The 16184-nt window shown below is 32.6% G+C and overlaps 2 protein-coding genes across 2 annotated transcripts; one reads left to right on the top strand and one right to left on the bottom strand.

The window, feature by feature from the left end:
• Positions 1-625: 625 nt before the first annotated feature.
• Positions 626-1918, top strand: LOC133179274 (uncharacterized). The gene has a single exon (XM_061314063.1). The coding sequence runs from the start codon at positions 626-628 to the stop codon at positions 1916-1918; it is 1293 nt and encodes a 430-aa protein (XP_061170047.1).
• Positions 1919-2287: 369 nt separating this feature from the next.
• LOC133179273 (uncharacterized) lies at positions 2288-12071 on the bottom strand. The gene is made up of 19 exons (XM_061314062.1): positions 12002-12071; positions 10860-11195; positions 10302-10571; positions 9851-10065; positions 9654-9759; positions 9224-9544; positions 8837-9139; positions 8431-8556; positions 8302-8326; positions 7996-8045; positions 7633-7666; positions 7143-7210; positions 6108-6123; positions 5457-5527; positions 5294-5318; positions 5036-5118; positions 4701-4728; positions 4537-4616; positions 2288-4258 (listed from the first exon to the last, which is right to left on the bottom strand). The coding sequence occupies exons 1-19, from the start codon at positions 12051-12053 to the stop codon at positions 4188-4190; spliced, it is 2280 nt and encodes a 759-aa protein (XP_061170046.1). The 5' UTR covers positions 12054-12071; the 3' UTR covers positions 2288-4187.
• Between the last annotated feature and the right edge of the window lie 4113 nt (positions 12072-16184).

Genomic DNA, 16184 nt, shown 5'->3' with positions numbered 1-16184 from the left:
TCTTCGATTCCCTAAAGTTATTCAATCCCTTATACTGTGAAAAAAAAACGTGTCTTCTATAGCACAGAGAACACTGATACATCTCGTTACTACAGACACTGTAATATTATGAGAAGCCTATACCCAGAGGTATTTTTCATGTAGTAGCCAAACTGCAATTTTACGCAAGAATATATCGTTCCTTGTGGTAAACACGGAGACACCCAAGTAGTGTCATTTTATCGAGACCAAACCATCAACAAAGTTACCAAGATGTACTCCATAAGTTTACAATAAAATTGTAAATGGTTAAACGTTGATAAATTTTAAATGACCGATAATCTGGATTTCGTTCGTCCGTGTGATTGATTCTAAACAAATGAAGACGATTTAATTGGATATAATCGAGAACAAACAAAAGATGCCAAATAGTGCAATTTGGAGAGCAATTCGATTTGTTTTTAGTGTAAAAATTGTGCTAATTTTTCTGGAGTATTTTCTTAAACTGTCCGCTCATTTGAAGAGAGTGCTGACTGCGCAGACTCTGAAGCGATCTCTAGCAGTTGGATCCCTTGTTTACCTGTATCTATGTGTTCTTTTTTTATTCCATAGCAACAGAATCTCTGTATTACAACAAAGGGATCAAATGAAACTTTTACCAAGAAATTTACCCTCTACAAACCAAGCAGACGTACGTGGTACGTCAGATATTGTCTTGAATGATCAGAAAACAATGCGCACACAACTTATTTACCTGCAGCCAAATTTTACCATAGAACTCGATCCTGTGAACCTTTGGATCGAAACTAGGAGTAAACTGTGTAATGGTAATTTTATCGGTTACAGAAACTTGTTCGCCCACTTGAAACATGTGCAATTAAATCCCCGACGTTCTTTTGGAAGAAAAGGCGGAGAAACTTTAGAAAAGGTCATAGGTCAGCCAGAGAAATACGAGTACCTGAGCCTGGAGAAAGGTTATTTCAAAATTAGTTGTCAAGGCCGACGAATATTATATGATTTCAACAAGAAAGATCACTTGAAGCTGTGGCTCTCGGTTGTTAAAGCGACCACGGACAATGGCATCATACCTCCATTAAATAATAATTTCACTATTGCAGTGACTCGATACGAGTATGTTAATCTGTATCATGTTATGACAGACTGGTTCAATGCATTTCTGATGCTTTTGATTTTCAAAAAGGAGCCAGAAACTACCTCTATTCTTTTGATTGATAGCCATCCTGTTGGCGGTCTGGACAGTGTTTGGACGACGCTTTTTGGTCACGTGACCCGAGCAGGTCACATGACAGAAATCACTACATATAAAGATCTGGTGTGGAGCATAACTGGATATAATAGTCTGTTAAATCAACATGCTTTGCCTCACGTACCATATTTAGAAGAATTCAGAGAATTTTTCCTCAGCAGATATAATGTTAAAGACACCAAAAAATTAAACTGTGAAAATTTGTCTATTTTATTTATATGGCGCAAAGATTATGTTTCTCACCCAAGAAATCCCAAAGGAAAGATCAAGCGAAAGATAAGAAATGAAATGGAACTACAAAGAGCGGTTCAACAAGTTTTCCCATATCACAATGTAAAAGGTGTGCAGATTGATTCGCTTCCAATGTCAGAGCAACTTCATCTCATCGCCAACACTGACATACTCGTGGGGATGCACGGGGCGGGCTTATCCTTCACCATCCTCCTCCCCAGACACGCGTCATTAATAGAACTCTTCCCACGATATCTCTCAACCAAGAACAACCATTTTAGAGCAATGGCAAAATGGAGAAATCTTTATTATCTACGATGGCAAAACAGGAACCCTCAAAACGAGTTTCCGAATTATTTCACGTATATACCAATTGATGTCATAGTGGATAAGGTCAACCAGACTGTAAATTATAAATGTGAAAAATGGATGCGGACTTGATAGTTATTTAGTCGATTAAACTATCAGAAATTTGGAAATGTTGTATATTTTGTGTATTGTCAATTAACAATGCTAAAATTGATTATATAATAGCAAATACATTTATTCATTTTATTGAAATATTGGTAATCACTATACGGAAACAGCACAACAGGAAAAAACTCATTTTTTTCGCATTCTCAGTTGTGAATGTTCCTTCGTACTGTATAATTATATACTTTATTATAACAAACAATGGTCTTGTCTTTTAAGGAACTTACATTTCGAATGACGGATACTTTTCAGATACAAATGTACAATGTATGTAAAATCCATCTCTTCTCAAATATGAAATGATACAGAGGAAAGAAACGAAACAACTTCATAATATTTGCATTGATATATTTTATTAACTATTCATAAAATTCTCAATTTATTTTTTCCTTCTCGTTCCTTTTACATAATAAAGATATTTTAAAAAAAGAATTAACAAAAGAACACAGAATCTGAAGAGACTGTAGCTGTACCGGTGTATATTTATTAAAGAAAGATGTATCTCGGTATCTACTTACATAGAAAGTCTAATCAGAGCAAAACTGAAGGGGAGTAGCGTTCTTACGGTCTGACGACACGTTCCTTAAATATTTGTTTTGTTTTCCCTAGTAATATATTAAAAATATTCATAATTAACATTATCTTGTGATATCTAAACTGTTTTCAAAATATCTTGAAAAATAAATACAACAAATAAATGTCAATTCAAGTGATTTCAAATAGAATAATACAGGAAACACCATCCTCGGGTATCTTGCACAAATGCCTGGAAAGGAACCTCAATTTTTTTGTGAGGAAACTTGTTATAAAGTTCCAATACTTCAACGACATATTCTTGGAAAAAAATTATTTATATATTACTGAGGAACGTGTCGTGTGACCTTAATGAATTCAAAGAATTTTTATTTTTAGTAACCATGGCAACATCATTTGTAGAAATCGAAAACCGATGAACAGAATTAAGTACCTTAGTATAGTCTACTTGTGAAGTTGTGTTGAAAATTGGACCAAAACTGTAGAAGGATTAGTGTTTTGAAAGAATTTCAAAGAAATTTCTATTATTAGTAACCATGGCGAAATCAAACACTGATGAACAAACTGAGTTATGTATTTTAGTATAGTCTACTTTTGGACCTAGTTTTATCGATATTGAACTAAAACTGTAGGAGGAGTAGCGTTTTGAAAAATTGTTTACAGACGGTTAGACAGAGAGACGATGGACGACGAACACCTTACCAATGCATAAAAAAAATCATGGACAACAAAATTAATGTCGAATGTAGTCAATGTGAAACAAAGCGTTTGAAATCTGATGACATCGAAGTCTTACGAGTACCGGTAATTGTAATCGTAAAAATTTGCAGATTGAACTAATTCATTTTTCTACAGTAAAATGTAAAGACGAGAAAAGATGTAATCGATTAAAGTTTGCAGCTGCATTCTTCTACATTCTTTTAATTAAAAAAAACAATAATTGGTAAAATTTTCCATAAACTAACTAAGCTCTGGTCAACTCAAATTTTCATAATATCAGATTTCCCTATTTGCTAGTAGTAAGTACGTGTATTAATAATAAAAGCTATAAATATAGCTTTAACCAAATTGCTTTGTCATACTGACATCTCGCTAAAAATTTGTGAATTTCAAACCTGAAAGTATAACTTTATGTAAAATGTTAAGACTTTTGCTTATTGCAGAAACGATACAAGTAAAATAAAACAAACATCTGTACATTGCAAAAGTTAAAAGAATCAAAATAATTTAAATATTGCTCACTGATTTTTCCCATTCAAAATTTACGACAACCGGATGACAAATCAGTATCTCAATATTACGATGTCGTCATCAAGATAACTGTTATTCACACCAAATATTGAACAAATCGTCAGAAATACATGAGATACAATATAAACAAAAATATAAACATAAAAAAAATGTGTTTTAAAGAGGGCAAACTGACAAATGCATAGATTTAAATGAACGATGGACATCAACACAGACCATAAAATATAAAAAACAACAGGGAAAATTGAATTTTTACCCGTTACGGTTAAAATGTATGTGTTTTAGGTTATAAATTCTTCTTCACTACTCTATCATAGACTTCAGCACGATGTAATGAAGAAAACATGTCTCTTCGTTCTTTTTTTGGCACAGTTTTTTTTTCTTCAAACACGAAGTCCAACAACTTTTATCACGCACGTTTATGCGCAAGACAGAGTAAAGCTCATTGACATCACTTCCGCACGTACTTTTTTGGATAATTAATTTCGAGGTAGCCACCATTCTGCCATTCTGCTTTTTTCTCTAAAAAAACAACAACAATTGAATAAGCGTTATAATTAAGACTGAAAGTGAGGAAATTCTGTCTTGTAGAACTATCGCGCTGTTTACTTTAAAAAGAATTTAACCCTATCTTTACTGCCTTCAAGAATACAAAATATTCAAATCTACCATTTGTTCATTTGAATTCTTTTGTACAGATATTTCTTTACCTAAGATTTAAAACAATTTTGAACATTTCCTCAAAAAAAAAATTAATACGAGTGCTACAAAGTTGTATTCTACGGTGCATCTCAGCTTACCGTCTTCATTATCCATAGACACGTATTCGGTAATTTGGTAATTCTCACTTTCGGTAATTCCAGGTTTTTTCAGTTGCGTGCTAAAATTGAAAAAAATGTCATTACGTTCACAGGCTATAAAAAGAGACAACAACCAAAGCCTAATCAATTTTTCATTTAAGTACCTTTTAGAATTGTTTGACTTCAGAGTACCTGAGAAAAGAGATTAGAATTAATGAAAAATGTTATGAATTATCCAGCAGATAAAATGTTTTCATATTTACAATGCATGTCACTTTGGCTGTTAACAAATATGCTGGCTGTTGTAAATTTTGAATTTACCGGGTGGCAGTAAAAACAAAATTTACAACATGACAACAGTTGTCATGTTGTGTAAATTTTGCATTTAGTGCCACCCGGTAAATTCAAAATTTACAACATGACAATGCCAATGTGAATGGTTTACGAAAGCCGAAATAAGATTGAATAAATTATCAATTGCATATTTTTGAAATTCAACCTTTTGTCTCCTCGCCCATTGCCATATACTCGTTACCCCGGCTCGGCAGGTTTGGTGAACAATTTGTTTCCTTGGGTACACTGCTAAGCAGCATGATATTCCAAAATAAAGCAACAATTAATATATAAATCATTAAAATATTCAACTGGCAAAAATATTCGTGAAAACACTAAAATTTAAAAAAAAAATATGGCATATTCATCTAATTTCTTAATCCTTGCTGTTATTAAAAATATATTTTATATTTCAGTTACATACCTATTTGAATGACATGTACCATTATCTGAAAGATGATGATATAATGACAGCAAATGCTAAGAGAAAGGGGGTTGCAGATGCATAAATTATATTACATCAAAGAAAGACTGACAAGAAAGATGATAGAGTTACGCGTTACAAACAGTAGTAAGACGGTTCTTACCTCGATTTCGCTGAGAACTCATTTTTATGATGTCCGGGTCATCCACACTTGCATATTCGTTTCCTCCCGAGCTATCAATAACATTTAAAAATACTTTTTTTGGAATACTTTTCTATTTCAGGGAAATTTAGAAATAAGAAATGAATTTTTTAAAAAATGCATTCAAATCAGTGCATGGGTGGGTCTATTATTTCCTTTACACGATTACTAATATCCACCAATGAGAATTTTACTTCTCGTTGTTAAAATTTTATTATTTTCTCTTTAATAAAAATGATGCATGCTTCCATTGTAATAAAGAATCGAAAGACAATTTCAATTTAATAAAAGAAATTCAAAATAGACCAATGCTTAGCCACATATTTATTAAAACAAAGTGAGTAAGAAGTATTGATCAAGGTAAAGATCATCTCAGTTTCATTTAGGAAAGCAAAAAAGAGGGGTCATTCTGAATTCAGAAAATAAAATATCATTTTCAAATAATGTAAATTACATGTTTCAGGTCAAGTGTCTATTTTTTAGTATTTCAATTATTGCTTGTTTATTCAAATACAAGAAGATAGTTCATTAAGTATGTAAGTGTTCTCTCATTCAGACCCCACGAGAAAAGAATATTCACCAGGGAAAAAAATAAGTAATGTTGACACTTACTTTGATTGACATGAAGCTAAATGTTTTAAAGTGTACATTACAATTATATCATATTTAAGTATCACTTTACTTATATGTATGAAGCAAATAAACCTTCATATTATCGAAAATTTGTTTTTTTTTCTTTCTAAATACAGATAAACTCCAAAATCTTTGCCACACTTTTTCTACATTTGGTCTTTATGTCTCCCAACTTATTTGATACTCAAGAGCAAGCTTCGAGTATGATCAATCTTTAAACCGAGGCAGGCTACTGACAAATAAGTTGATGTTGTACGGATTTTAAAAACCTCGTTTAAAGTCAACATTTCGTAAATTCGTTGGTCGTTATAATGACTTTGTTAGCAAATACAACCTATCATTGGGTTGCTTTTTGATTGACATCTCTCATACCCATTGTTAGGGAATTGTTTAAATTACGGATTATTCTTTCTACATGTACATAGAACTCACGACAGGTGTGACCGGTCGCAGGGAATGCTTACTCCTCTTAGGCACCGGGTCTCATACCCTGTTCACAGATTTGTATTGTTTTCTTTTTTTTCTTTTTTAGATCGACCACTGTTTGTTATCTTCACCTTTTTCATGATCGACCAAACTAGATATGTTGCTTTCTATAGTACCACTCGGTTGCTTTCTATAGTGCCACTTGCTCCGTGATCGGAAGGTCGTGTGTTCGAATCACGTCCGCGACTGACCTAAGTCGATTAAAAATAGGTAGCAACTGTTCGATCCTTCGCCAGGCGCTCGGCACTTTGAAGTTAGAGTTGCGGTTCCTTCGTATGAGACCTTAAAAACCCGAGGCCGCAAGTCACGGTAGGCGCTGGCACGATAAAGAAGCCTCATTGCTCAATGGCCTTGAGTGCCGAGTAGAGGTCTTCATTTGAAACCCTTCACCGGTATATGGTGACGTCTCTATATGAGTGAAAAATTCTCGAACGGGACGTAAAACATCATACAATCAATCAATCAATCTATAGTACCACGAAACATTTACCGAGTTGAAAACTATATTATTTCAGAGAGAGTACTCACTTGATCCCAGTAACGGCGAGTTCATACACTGAGGTGTTAAGTACGTGTTAACAGAAAGCCGTGCGTTTCTGAAGTAAAGAAAAAAATAAAAATAAACCTTGCTCTTTATTAATTTGTTTTCATGTAATAATAACAAATAAATACAGGCATCTTTCATTGATGTTGCAGTGTATTTCCTTCTTATATAATGATAATAATTTCTCTATAGGTATATGAAGCAATAAGCTTTCTTATCAAATATAATGAAACACATTATTGTATGGAGTCCCTTCAATTCGATGAAGTTTGCTATATAGACGTTCAATGAGTTTAATGGAAGAAGCTTTAATAATCATAGCTAAATTGTCACAATGTACATGGATTTTAAAATTTAAGGTTCAAAATTTGTATTCATATCTATGTTTGAAGAATTTTTCAAACGTGCATTGTTAAATCAGAAGAAATTTTTCGTGTTTCTGTTTTCATTTCAGCACATAATGGAACTCTTTACCTTAAGTTACATGTATTTTCTGAGCTTTCTAATTCTGAAATTTTACAAAAATAAGTAAAAATGAATCCGTACATACAAGAGGTTTTTTTTTTTTTTTTTTTTTTTTTTTTTTTTTTTTAAATTACTCTTATCAGTAATCTTACAATTAAACATGATTTACAGAAAGTCAGTTTTGCATACTGCAGGCTGACAGATTTTACTGATATGATTTAGGAAACCATTTAATTACGAGTATTCAAGGAAAATTTTATGCATATAAATAAAAAATATTATCAGCACTAGTTTCCATCAACATAAAAATGAATTAAATATCCCCAAAAGGCGAAGTTGTCATTGCTGTTAACGTTTCTGTCTAGTCCTTACCGCTTGTAAGTCCCTGCATCGAATAACTATTTCTTCCAAAGACAACCTGTCTGTATGGAAAGAACGTACATGTACAAATATGATTGTGAAGTAGATGTATCTCTGGTATATATTATATCATTATATATCAAGAAACAGACTGTTCTCAAAAATTTCATTTTCGCGTATATTAAAATCTTAAAATTAAGGTGTAAAAATTTGTGTTCTATTGTGTATCTACTTATTGGCAATGCACTACGTTTTCAAATACAATTTCAAATTATTTTAATCATTTTTCTAAAAAAAAAAAATCATTAAAAACCAAACCTTTCAAAGAATGGAGGATTTTTGCCTAAATAAATAAACAATAAAAACAGCATTAATGTCAGATAAGATCACTTTTAAATATTTTTTAGATAAAATTTGAATTGTATCAGAAGCACACAATATTATTACGTTTTCTTCTTTGTCGATGACGTAAGACAATCACAGCTAAGATCAAAATGAACAGAAGTCCGATTCCACCAACCACGGTGAGCACAGCAAATGTTGTGTCTGATCTCGGCTTTTGATTGGCTGAAACTAATCATTACACAAAGTCATCTAATGAAAACGTTTTTGAAAAGGTTGTACCATTTCAGCGTTCATAACAAAGTAGCAATAACATTTCGAAGGATATAACATATACATGTGTATACATGTAATTACATATCAATATAGAACATATGATATTTATTATAAAGAATTGAATTTTATTTTCTGGAGTACAAATTAAATGAAGATTCAGTAGACATAACTCATTTGACAAATGTAATGATATTAATTAATTTCTGAATAGAATATGAGTAATAAATCACCGTACCTTCCAAAGAGCTAGCAAGAATATTGTCCGTTTTAATTTTAAACGTGGAACTGCAGTTTTTTCCCAGGACATTTGTTGTGCATAACTGTAGAATGTAAACTTTGGACATTGAAATATTTGTCAACCAATATTCATATATTTTTGAGTTTTGACCTGGAATTCTGAAGATCTCTTGGACTCCAGTATCATTTATGAGAATGACGTGGTACGTCATGTCAGTATCAGGATACTTTGCCTCCCACTCAAGTAAAGCAAAACCTTCGAATGCTTTGAAATGGATATGGAAAGGTTTACTAGGAAAATCTACAAAAATGATATTTTCATAGAACTTATAATAAGAAATATCCTACTAAAATTGACAAAAAATAAACATTTTTTTAATCTTACCATGTCCCTGTGCCACAAACGTGTGAGTTACATTCCCCAGCGAATTTTCAGCGATGAATAGGTATGTTGTGCGAAACCTTTTTTCTATTTTGCCAAAATCCAATTCCACAATAATTCCATCAACTTTGACTATTTTGTTATAAATGACGAGATTCACTGGTCCCTTTGTCTCCGTTTTGTTGATCTTGTAATCAGCTTGTCCCTCTAGGACAATTATTGAGGACTTTGGTGCCGGATGTCCCACTAATTCAAACTTTATCTTAAATCTCTTCCCAACTTGGCCATGGTATTCAGGTTTCGGATCAAGAATTCGTGGAATAGCTAAGGTTTCCAATTCAAATAAAAACAGTTTAATCCATTGTATGTACATGCATTATACAGACAAGAAAACTCTAAAGCTCTTAAATGACTACTTTTGTCAATAAATCACCTTTTATGACCACATCCACTTGAGCCGTTTGATTTATCTTTCCTTCCAAATTGGGAACTCCATTTCCCATCAAACACTTGTAACATCCGGTGTCACTATAACCAACCTACACGAGAAAGGGTCAAAACACATCAAATTACTTATAAACAAAGGAACTTACATAATCAATTCTATTTTTATTTTGTTAAAACACTCACAGACGTCAAGGTAAGGGTATGTTTATTGCCATTTGGATTGACATGAGTGTCATCAGAATCTAGTTCTCTTATCAACTGATTCTTGCGCCAGTGCTGCCAGTGCAGATTACTGTAGTTTCTTGGAAACCCATCCACTAAGATGTCACAGAAAAGTGTAATGGTGTCCGTTCCTTCGTTCACTGTAGTGTCGTTACTTGATCTTAGTGTTGGAGGATCTTAAAGGTAATGCATAATGTACAATAACTGGTGATAGATCTGAAGGTATTGTATTGCTTAGTGAATTTGAAAGGTCGTAACTGCGATGAGCTTAATTTAATGAAAATAGATAATAGTGACATACTGGTACAAAATTATCAGATTATACTATTTGTATAATATGCATGTAACAGAAGATAATTTCCATTCTAAGTTACAAAATACCCGTAGAACCTAGAAATTCTCCTTCACTTACATTCAACGACTAAGTTGACTTTTTTTGATGTTGTGTAAGTCCCTTTAAAGCTTACAGTCACGTTACAGGTGTAATTCCCTGCTGCAGTCCTGGAGACATTCCAGAAACTCAGAATTAACGGTTGGTTTTGGTTTGACGTCTCCATTACTGTATTGTTGTGCTCCCACGTGACACTGGATATCGGGGCACCACTGAATGTACACGGAATGGTTAGATGGGCACCTTCACTGATGATATAGTTAGTTTTCTGAAGAGTTGTAACAGGTTTATCTAGCAAAAATAGTAAGAAAAACTCAAGTTTCAAAGAATACAAGTCATTAGTATTATTGCTCAAACATTCAGTTACACTTTCTACCATTACTACATAGGTTGTCAAGCAAGAAAGTGATCTGAGGTTGTCGTGTAACTAAACATTACTTTTTTTTTCTTAAAAAATCTGTGCTCTTTGTAAAAATTAATTAATCAGTTTGATTAATTGAAAATCGAGCGAAACAAATCCAGACTAATATTGCTTCAAAAAATGGTTTTTAAAGTAATTATATAATTGTAAAATAATACCGGGTTGTAAAATAACTGTGGTGATTCCATGCTCTTCATATCTCTTTGAAGTCGTGCTATTGGTGTAACGGTAAGTGCAGCGCCATGTTGTCTGGTCCACCGGTTTCAGGATTCCGTAGGTTAGCGTGTCTCCATGGCAAGCTATACTGTAGTTCTTCCGTCTATCGAATGGAACTTCACAATGTCCGTCATTAAATGTGGCAAACTTGAAGCCTTGTTCACCAGGAATATTAAGAGTAGCAGTTTTCCAATTTGACGGGAATGTACAATTAAAGAAGAATGGTTTTCCATAAGTCACATTAGCAAACGGTGATGGGTCAACCACGACAAGAGGGTCTAGGGAGTAGAATTAACTTTGAGTTAGTAGTTTGATTGTTTAGTATAATAAATGCATTGTTATTGCTTAAATTAACATGTACATGATTGTGTCGTAAATAATTGTAAATAAAGTAACTGGTAAGCACTACATGGGTAAAGACAACAGTGCATAATATCCTGGTAGATCAATTCAACCTATCACAACTCACCAAAAACTGTTAATTATAGATTTATTCATTTAAAATCATTAATGTTGGAAAAATATTTCTTGAATGAACCTTCTAGACTTTTTAAGTAGAACTATGAATATTAAGCATCGAATAGAGCCAGGAAGATAGTTTAATATTTCAAAAGAAAATAAAATCGTTCACTCAAGTTCTTGAATTGAAATCGGAGATGACTTCCACTAGTTATTGAATTAAATTGATTCATGTTTAAAGCATTCTATACTTTTGAGTTTGAACGACTATTTAATACAAATGACAGAAACTAATAAAATTATGTAAATCATGAGAAATTTTACTGAGAGAGTTGGCTCTCTTAGTGTTTTTTTTTTTTTTTTTTTTTTTTTTTTACTGTTTTCCATATTTCTTTTCTCGCGCATGCATAATTGTGTGTGTGTGTGTATGTGAGAGAGAGAGGGTGTGTGCATGTGTGTGTGTGTTTAAATATTTTCTCTACACAGTAAAGAGTACAATAATTTAGTCTCGTATAACTGTCAAATTTTTTAGACTCAGTATTTCAACAAGTAGCCGGGTTTTCTTGAGGATATCACAGAGTTATGTTAATAGATACGGCATACACTGTAAATGCAGGAAACTTACGGACATGTGCCGGAAAAAACAGAAGCAGGAAAAGTCCGAAGACAGCCACCATCTTCCTACAGAAGAAAGGTTAATTTCAAGAAGAAGGAGATTACATTTTTTATCAAAGCTCCAACAAACTCCTTGTTCTATACCTTATCGTAAAAGAAACCCACTGAAAAGACAAACACGTAAGTAGACAGACCTACACATCAATATTTCCCATCGGTCTACATATATCGTTGTAATATTATACATTTATTGACTGGATTCGAGGGCAACATGCGTTTTGTCGGACCCAAGAACCAAACTGTCACAGTATGGTTCGAGGAGTCAACAAAACACATTTTGCCCGAGAGCACAATCAATAAATGTTTTGTTATACTTCTTATTTATTTATTTCATTTTTTTTTTGACATACATGTATGTCGAACACTAATGAATGCAAATGAGATTAAGCTGACCCCGCCCATTATGTGACGTAAGCGGTTCAACATCTCATCGACAACTCCAATATCTCACTCCGCGGTCAAACATCGATTTTTTTATGCCCGCTCAGTAAAACATAGGAAATGTTAGATTTTTATTAGTATTGATTTATATAGGAACAATTTTTTAAAGGTATAACAATTGAATTTACTGGATGGAGGTATATATAAGTTTTATTACATATTAATCTGTATTAATCTATACCATTAGAAAGTGTATGCAAATCAGGAAGTAGGGTAGATCCCTATACTTAGTTATTTACATTTGTGATTTTGAAAAGTTGAATCATCGTTTTTATCCCCTTTGCAGAGGAAATATTGTAAATTATACGAATTTTGGAAAAGGAAATATGCTCGAGCACAATGAAATTAGTTCAAATTTTATTTATAATAAAAATTCTCGTGTCTGTCCACGGTAGGACACTTACAGGAATGAATTTACACTTATTTTCAGATTATGTATTGGTATTGGTACGCGAAGGGATATTACGCAAAAGATTGCCTTTTCAATGCATAATTGTTGTTGTAAATAGTTTCGCTTTATACAATTCATCGATATACTTTTCATCTAATTGTTAATCTTTTTTTTAATATTACGAAAGGAAATAAAGAGGTAGAGAATGAAGGATTTACGAGTGTTTTGCTCAATTTTTTTTTTTAAAAAAAATCTGTTTATTTAACATCTATCCGTTAATTATTATTCACTTATTCGTGAAGAACATTAAATTGAAGGGGAAAAAATAAAATTCCTAAATATTACCCCCCCCCCCCAAAAAAAAGTATTTCAAAGCTAATAAACTGTTTTACTTTTCAGTTTCACAAAATTATACTTGTGGAAAAATCTCTACCACTGTGAAAAGATTGCGAACAATTAAAGCTATTTCAAACGGTTACAGTAACAAACTTCAAAACTGAAGTTGTAAGGCCTATATGCAGAGTATACAAAAAGTGTTTAACTATATGAATAATATATTTTTCTTTTATAAATATTAATATATTCGCCCTTTACGCTTTGGGGCACCCATCTCTTATCCACAACTCCTCATATGCCATTGAATAAAATTTAATGGGGCTCTCACAGAATACTAATTACATAGTGCCATTGTGACCTTCTATTTTACTTATTGATCATACCCTTTCAAAATTATGCTTTCAAAAATTAAGACGTCCTTTTGTCTCAGCCTGCTTGTTTTATTTATTTATCTTTTTTAGAAAAAAAATTTTGTGCGTCACTCAACATCATGTTCACAAACACAACATGTTCTAAATTTCAAAACATGTTTTTTTACTTACACAATTAAACTTTTAATTTTGGCAGTACTTGTGAATAGAAAGTAAAAAAATTATTTAGGCCTACATCAATCTTGCTATCAAATTGAATAACCTTTGCAACTCTGATGAGAGGTACCGTGTCATTCATGCAATGAAAGCATCCATAATTTCACTCCAAAATATTTTACTTTGAGTTGCTTTCATTTAAAACTATTTTGAAGTTCAAAACAAAGCAGGATGTACATTTGCTCTATAATGCACTTTTTGGGATTAAAAAAATATATATTTTTCAAAAATATTAATATATGATTTTAAAACGTGCTTTGCCTTAAAAAACTTTAAGTTAAATTACTCACCGGATCTATACGCTTCGCAAATATAAGATTATATAAAGAGGGTTAGATAAAATATTGTATTTATAGCAGTGAAAACGGGAAATAAACTACAAGAAGCGGCATCAATGTCTGATAAGAAAAAAACTTCCTTAAATCTAGTGTATCATACTATCACGGTAAGAGACACTTTCTCAACACAACACTTTCTCCCCAGTCATGCCATTAAACAAGGCCGTAACTAGACCCACAATTTTAGTGAGGCAAGTGGACTTGGGCCGGCCTGTGGCCCCAGAAAGTCCAAGACAATGCCGGTGGGGAGGGGGATCCAAAACTTCTTAGTATGAGCAAATTGAAGACAATTTTAATATTTTGATAATTTTTGCCATTGAAACACTCTACAGTAAACAGTGTGACTGACGTAGGGAACAGATTTTGCCTTTTTTGCATTTCATGCCATTCAACACAATCAAATAAAAATAAATTAAATGTCATACGTCAATAAAAGAAACTAAACATTAGCAACATTTCCAAGTAGTGTCAAAAGAAGTTGGAAATGTCAACATGTGGGAATTTACCACCCCAAAATGGGCTCTAATAAAAGTGAATCGAGCTTCATCACATCATCATGTAGATATTATATGGCAATATCTTTTTAAAGAATCATACAATTATACAATTGTTCAAAAAGTTTTTAAAAAGTCGAAAATTTTGGTGAGGCATTTGCCTCACTTGCCTCAATGGTTGTTACGGCCTTGTGGTTGAGTTAGTTGAACAATTAAAGTGACAATTTGTTTATATAATTAAGCCGTTAATTAACATCTATTTGTAATTTAATATTTTTATCTCTCTCAATAATTCTATTGTGAAACTATTTCTTTGTAACATTTGTATTCATCGTCATGTTAGAAGATTTGGCAGTTGGAGAGCGACATAGCTGGTCGAATCCGACCAACGACTCACGATCTTGCAGATTTTGTTAAGTTTTTGGAGTTTAAAAAAAATTGTAAAACGGAAACTGGCTTATGCAATTTCTCTTGGTCACAATACTCCTCACTTTATCATTTGAGCAATATAGCTTCTACTACTGAAGCCCCCCCCCCCCCCCCCAAAAAAAATTGACTTGATATACAGTTTACTGTGAGTCCAAGGTCAACATTCCTAATTATAACTGCATCTTGAGAATTAAAAAAGGAAATACGAAAAATTCTTAAAGAGGAATTTAGAAAGTTTTGAACATTTTGTCTCTTTCTTTTGAAGAAGTTGGAATGTCTTGCAATTTAAATTTGGGAAGAAAATCCACCTTTTCTCTAAGTATATTCCAGAGTTTATTTTATTATTGAACCAGATACTTTAGCTTTATTGGTTTGACCTTACAAATGTCTTAATATGCATTTAGTCTCTTATTGTTTATTTTTTTCATCTTTGACACTTTAATTATAGTATTTTTATTATTGTAATGTTTTCTTGACTTGTACTAGATTTTTCCAAAGCAAACAAAGCTGAAGGAGGAGTTATATTTCGAGAATGTTAAACATATTATATTATCATAACAGTCGCACCTCATTGGCGGATCTAGGATTCATGAAAGGGGGGACAACCAATAAGGGGGTCTTGGGTGGGGGCTCAAGGGGCAAAGCACCTTCAAGTTCTTAGGTTAAAGAGTTTTGTGGGACAGTTTTGCAAATTATTTAAGCTATACTATATGTAAATAATGCAATATCCTACAACAAAAAATATTTACTAATCTTCTGTATATTTTTGGTCACTAAAGGGGGTGCCCCCCCCCCCCCCAATCCACCAGTGCAAAGTTATAATGACAACAATGTCACTGAAAAAAAAAATGAACGAAAGTACGCGTCTTGATTTCATCAATTTTCTATAAATTAATGAACTAAAAAGACTGTACAATTTCAAGCAGTAGCATTTTTAAGAATTTAAATTTTCATACTATTTAGTAGCCATGGCGTCATTCATTTAAATCAAAGATAAATAATAAATACATGTAATTATGTGCAACTTTTTGTATACCACGTTGTTTGGAGGTCAGATCAATTATCAGGCCTATGAGCCAAAGCGCTTTTTTGAGTAACTTTGACCGTGTTATTTTTT

This window comes from Saccostrea echinata, unplaced genomic scaffold (genome assembly GCF_033153115.1).
Source record: "Saccostrea echinata isolate AGI-Se365-2 ecotype Australia unplaced genomic scaffold, CSIRO_AGI_Sech_v1 ptg000004l, whole genome shotgun sequence".
Classification (NCBI taxonomy): Eukaryota; Metazoa; Mollusca; class Bivalvia; order Ostreida; family Ostreidae; genus Saccostrea; species Saccostrea echinata.
Note: the sequence above shows the minus strand (reverse complement) of the source record. Positions and strands in the feature narration are given on the sequence as shown.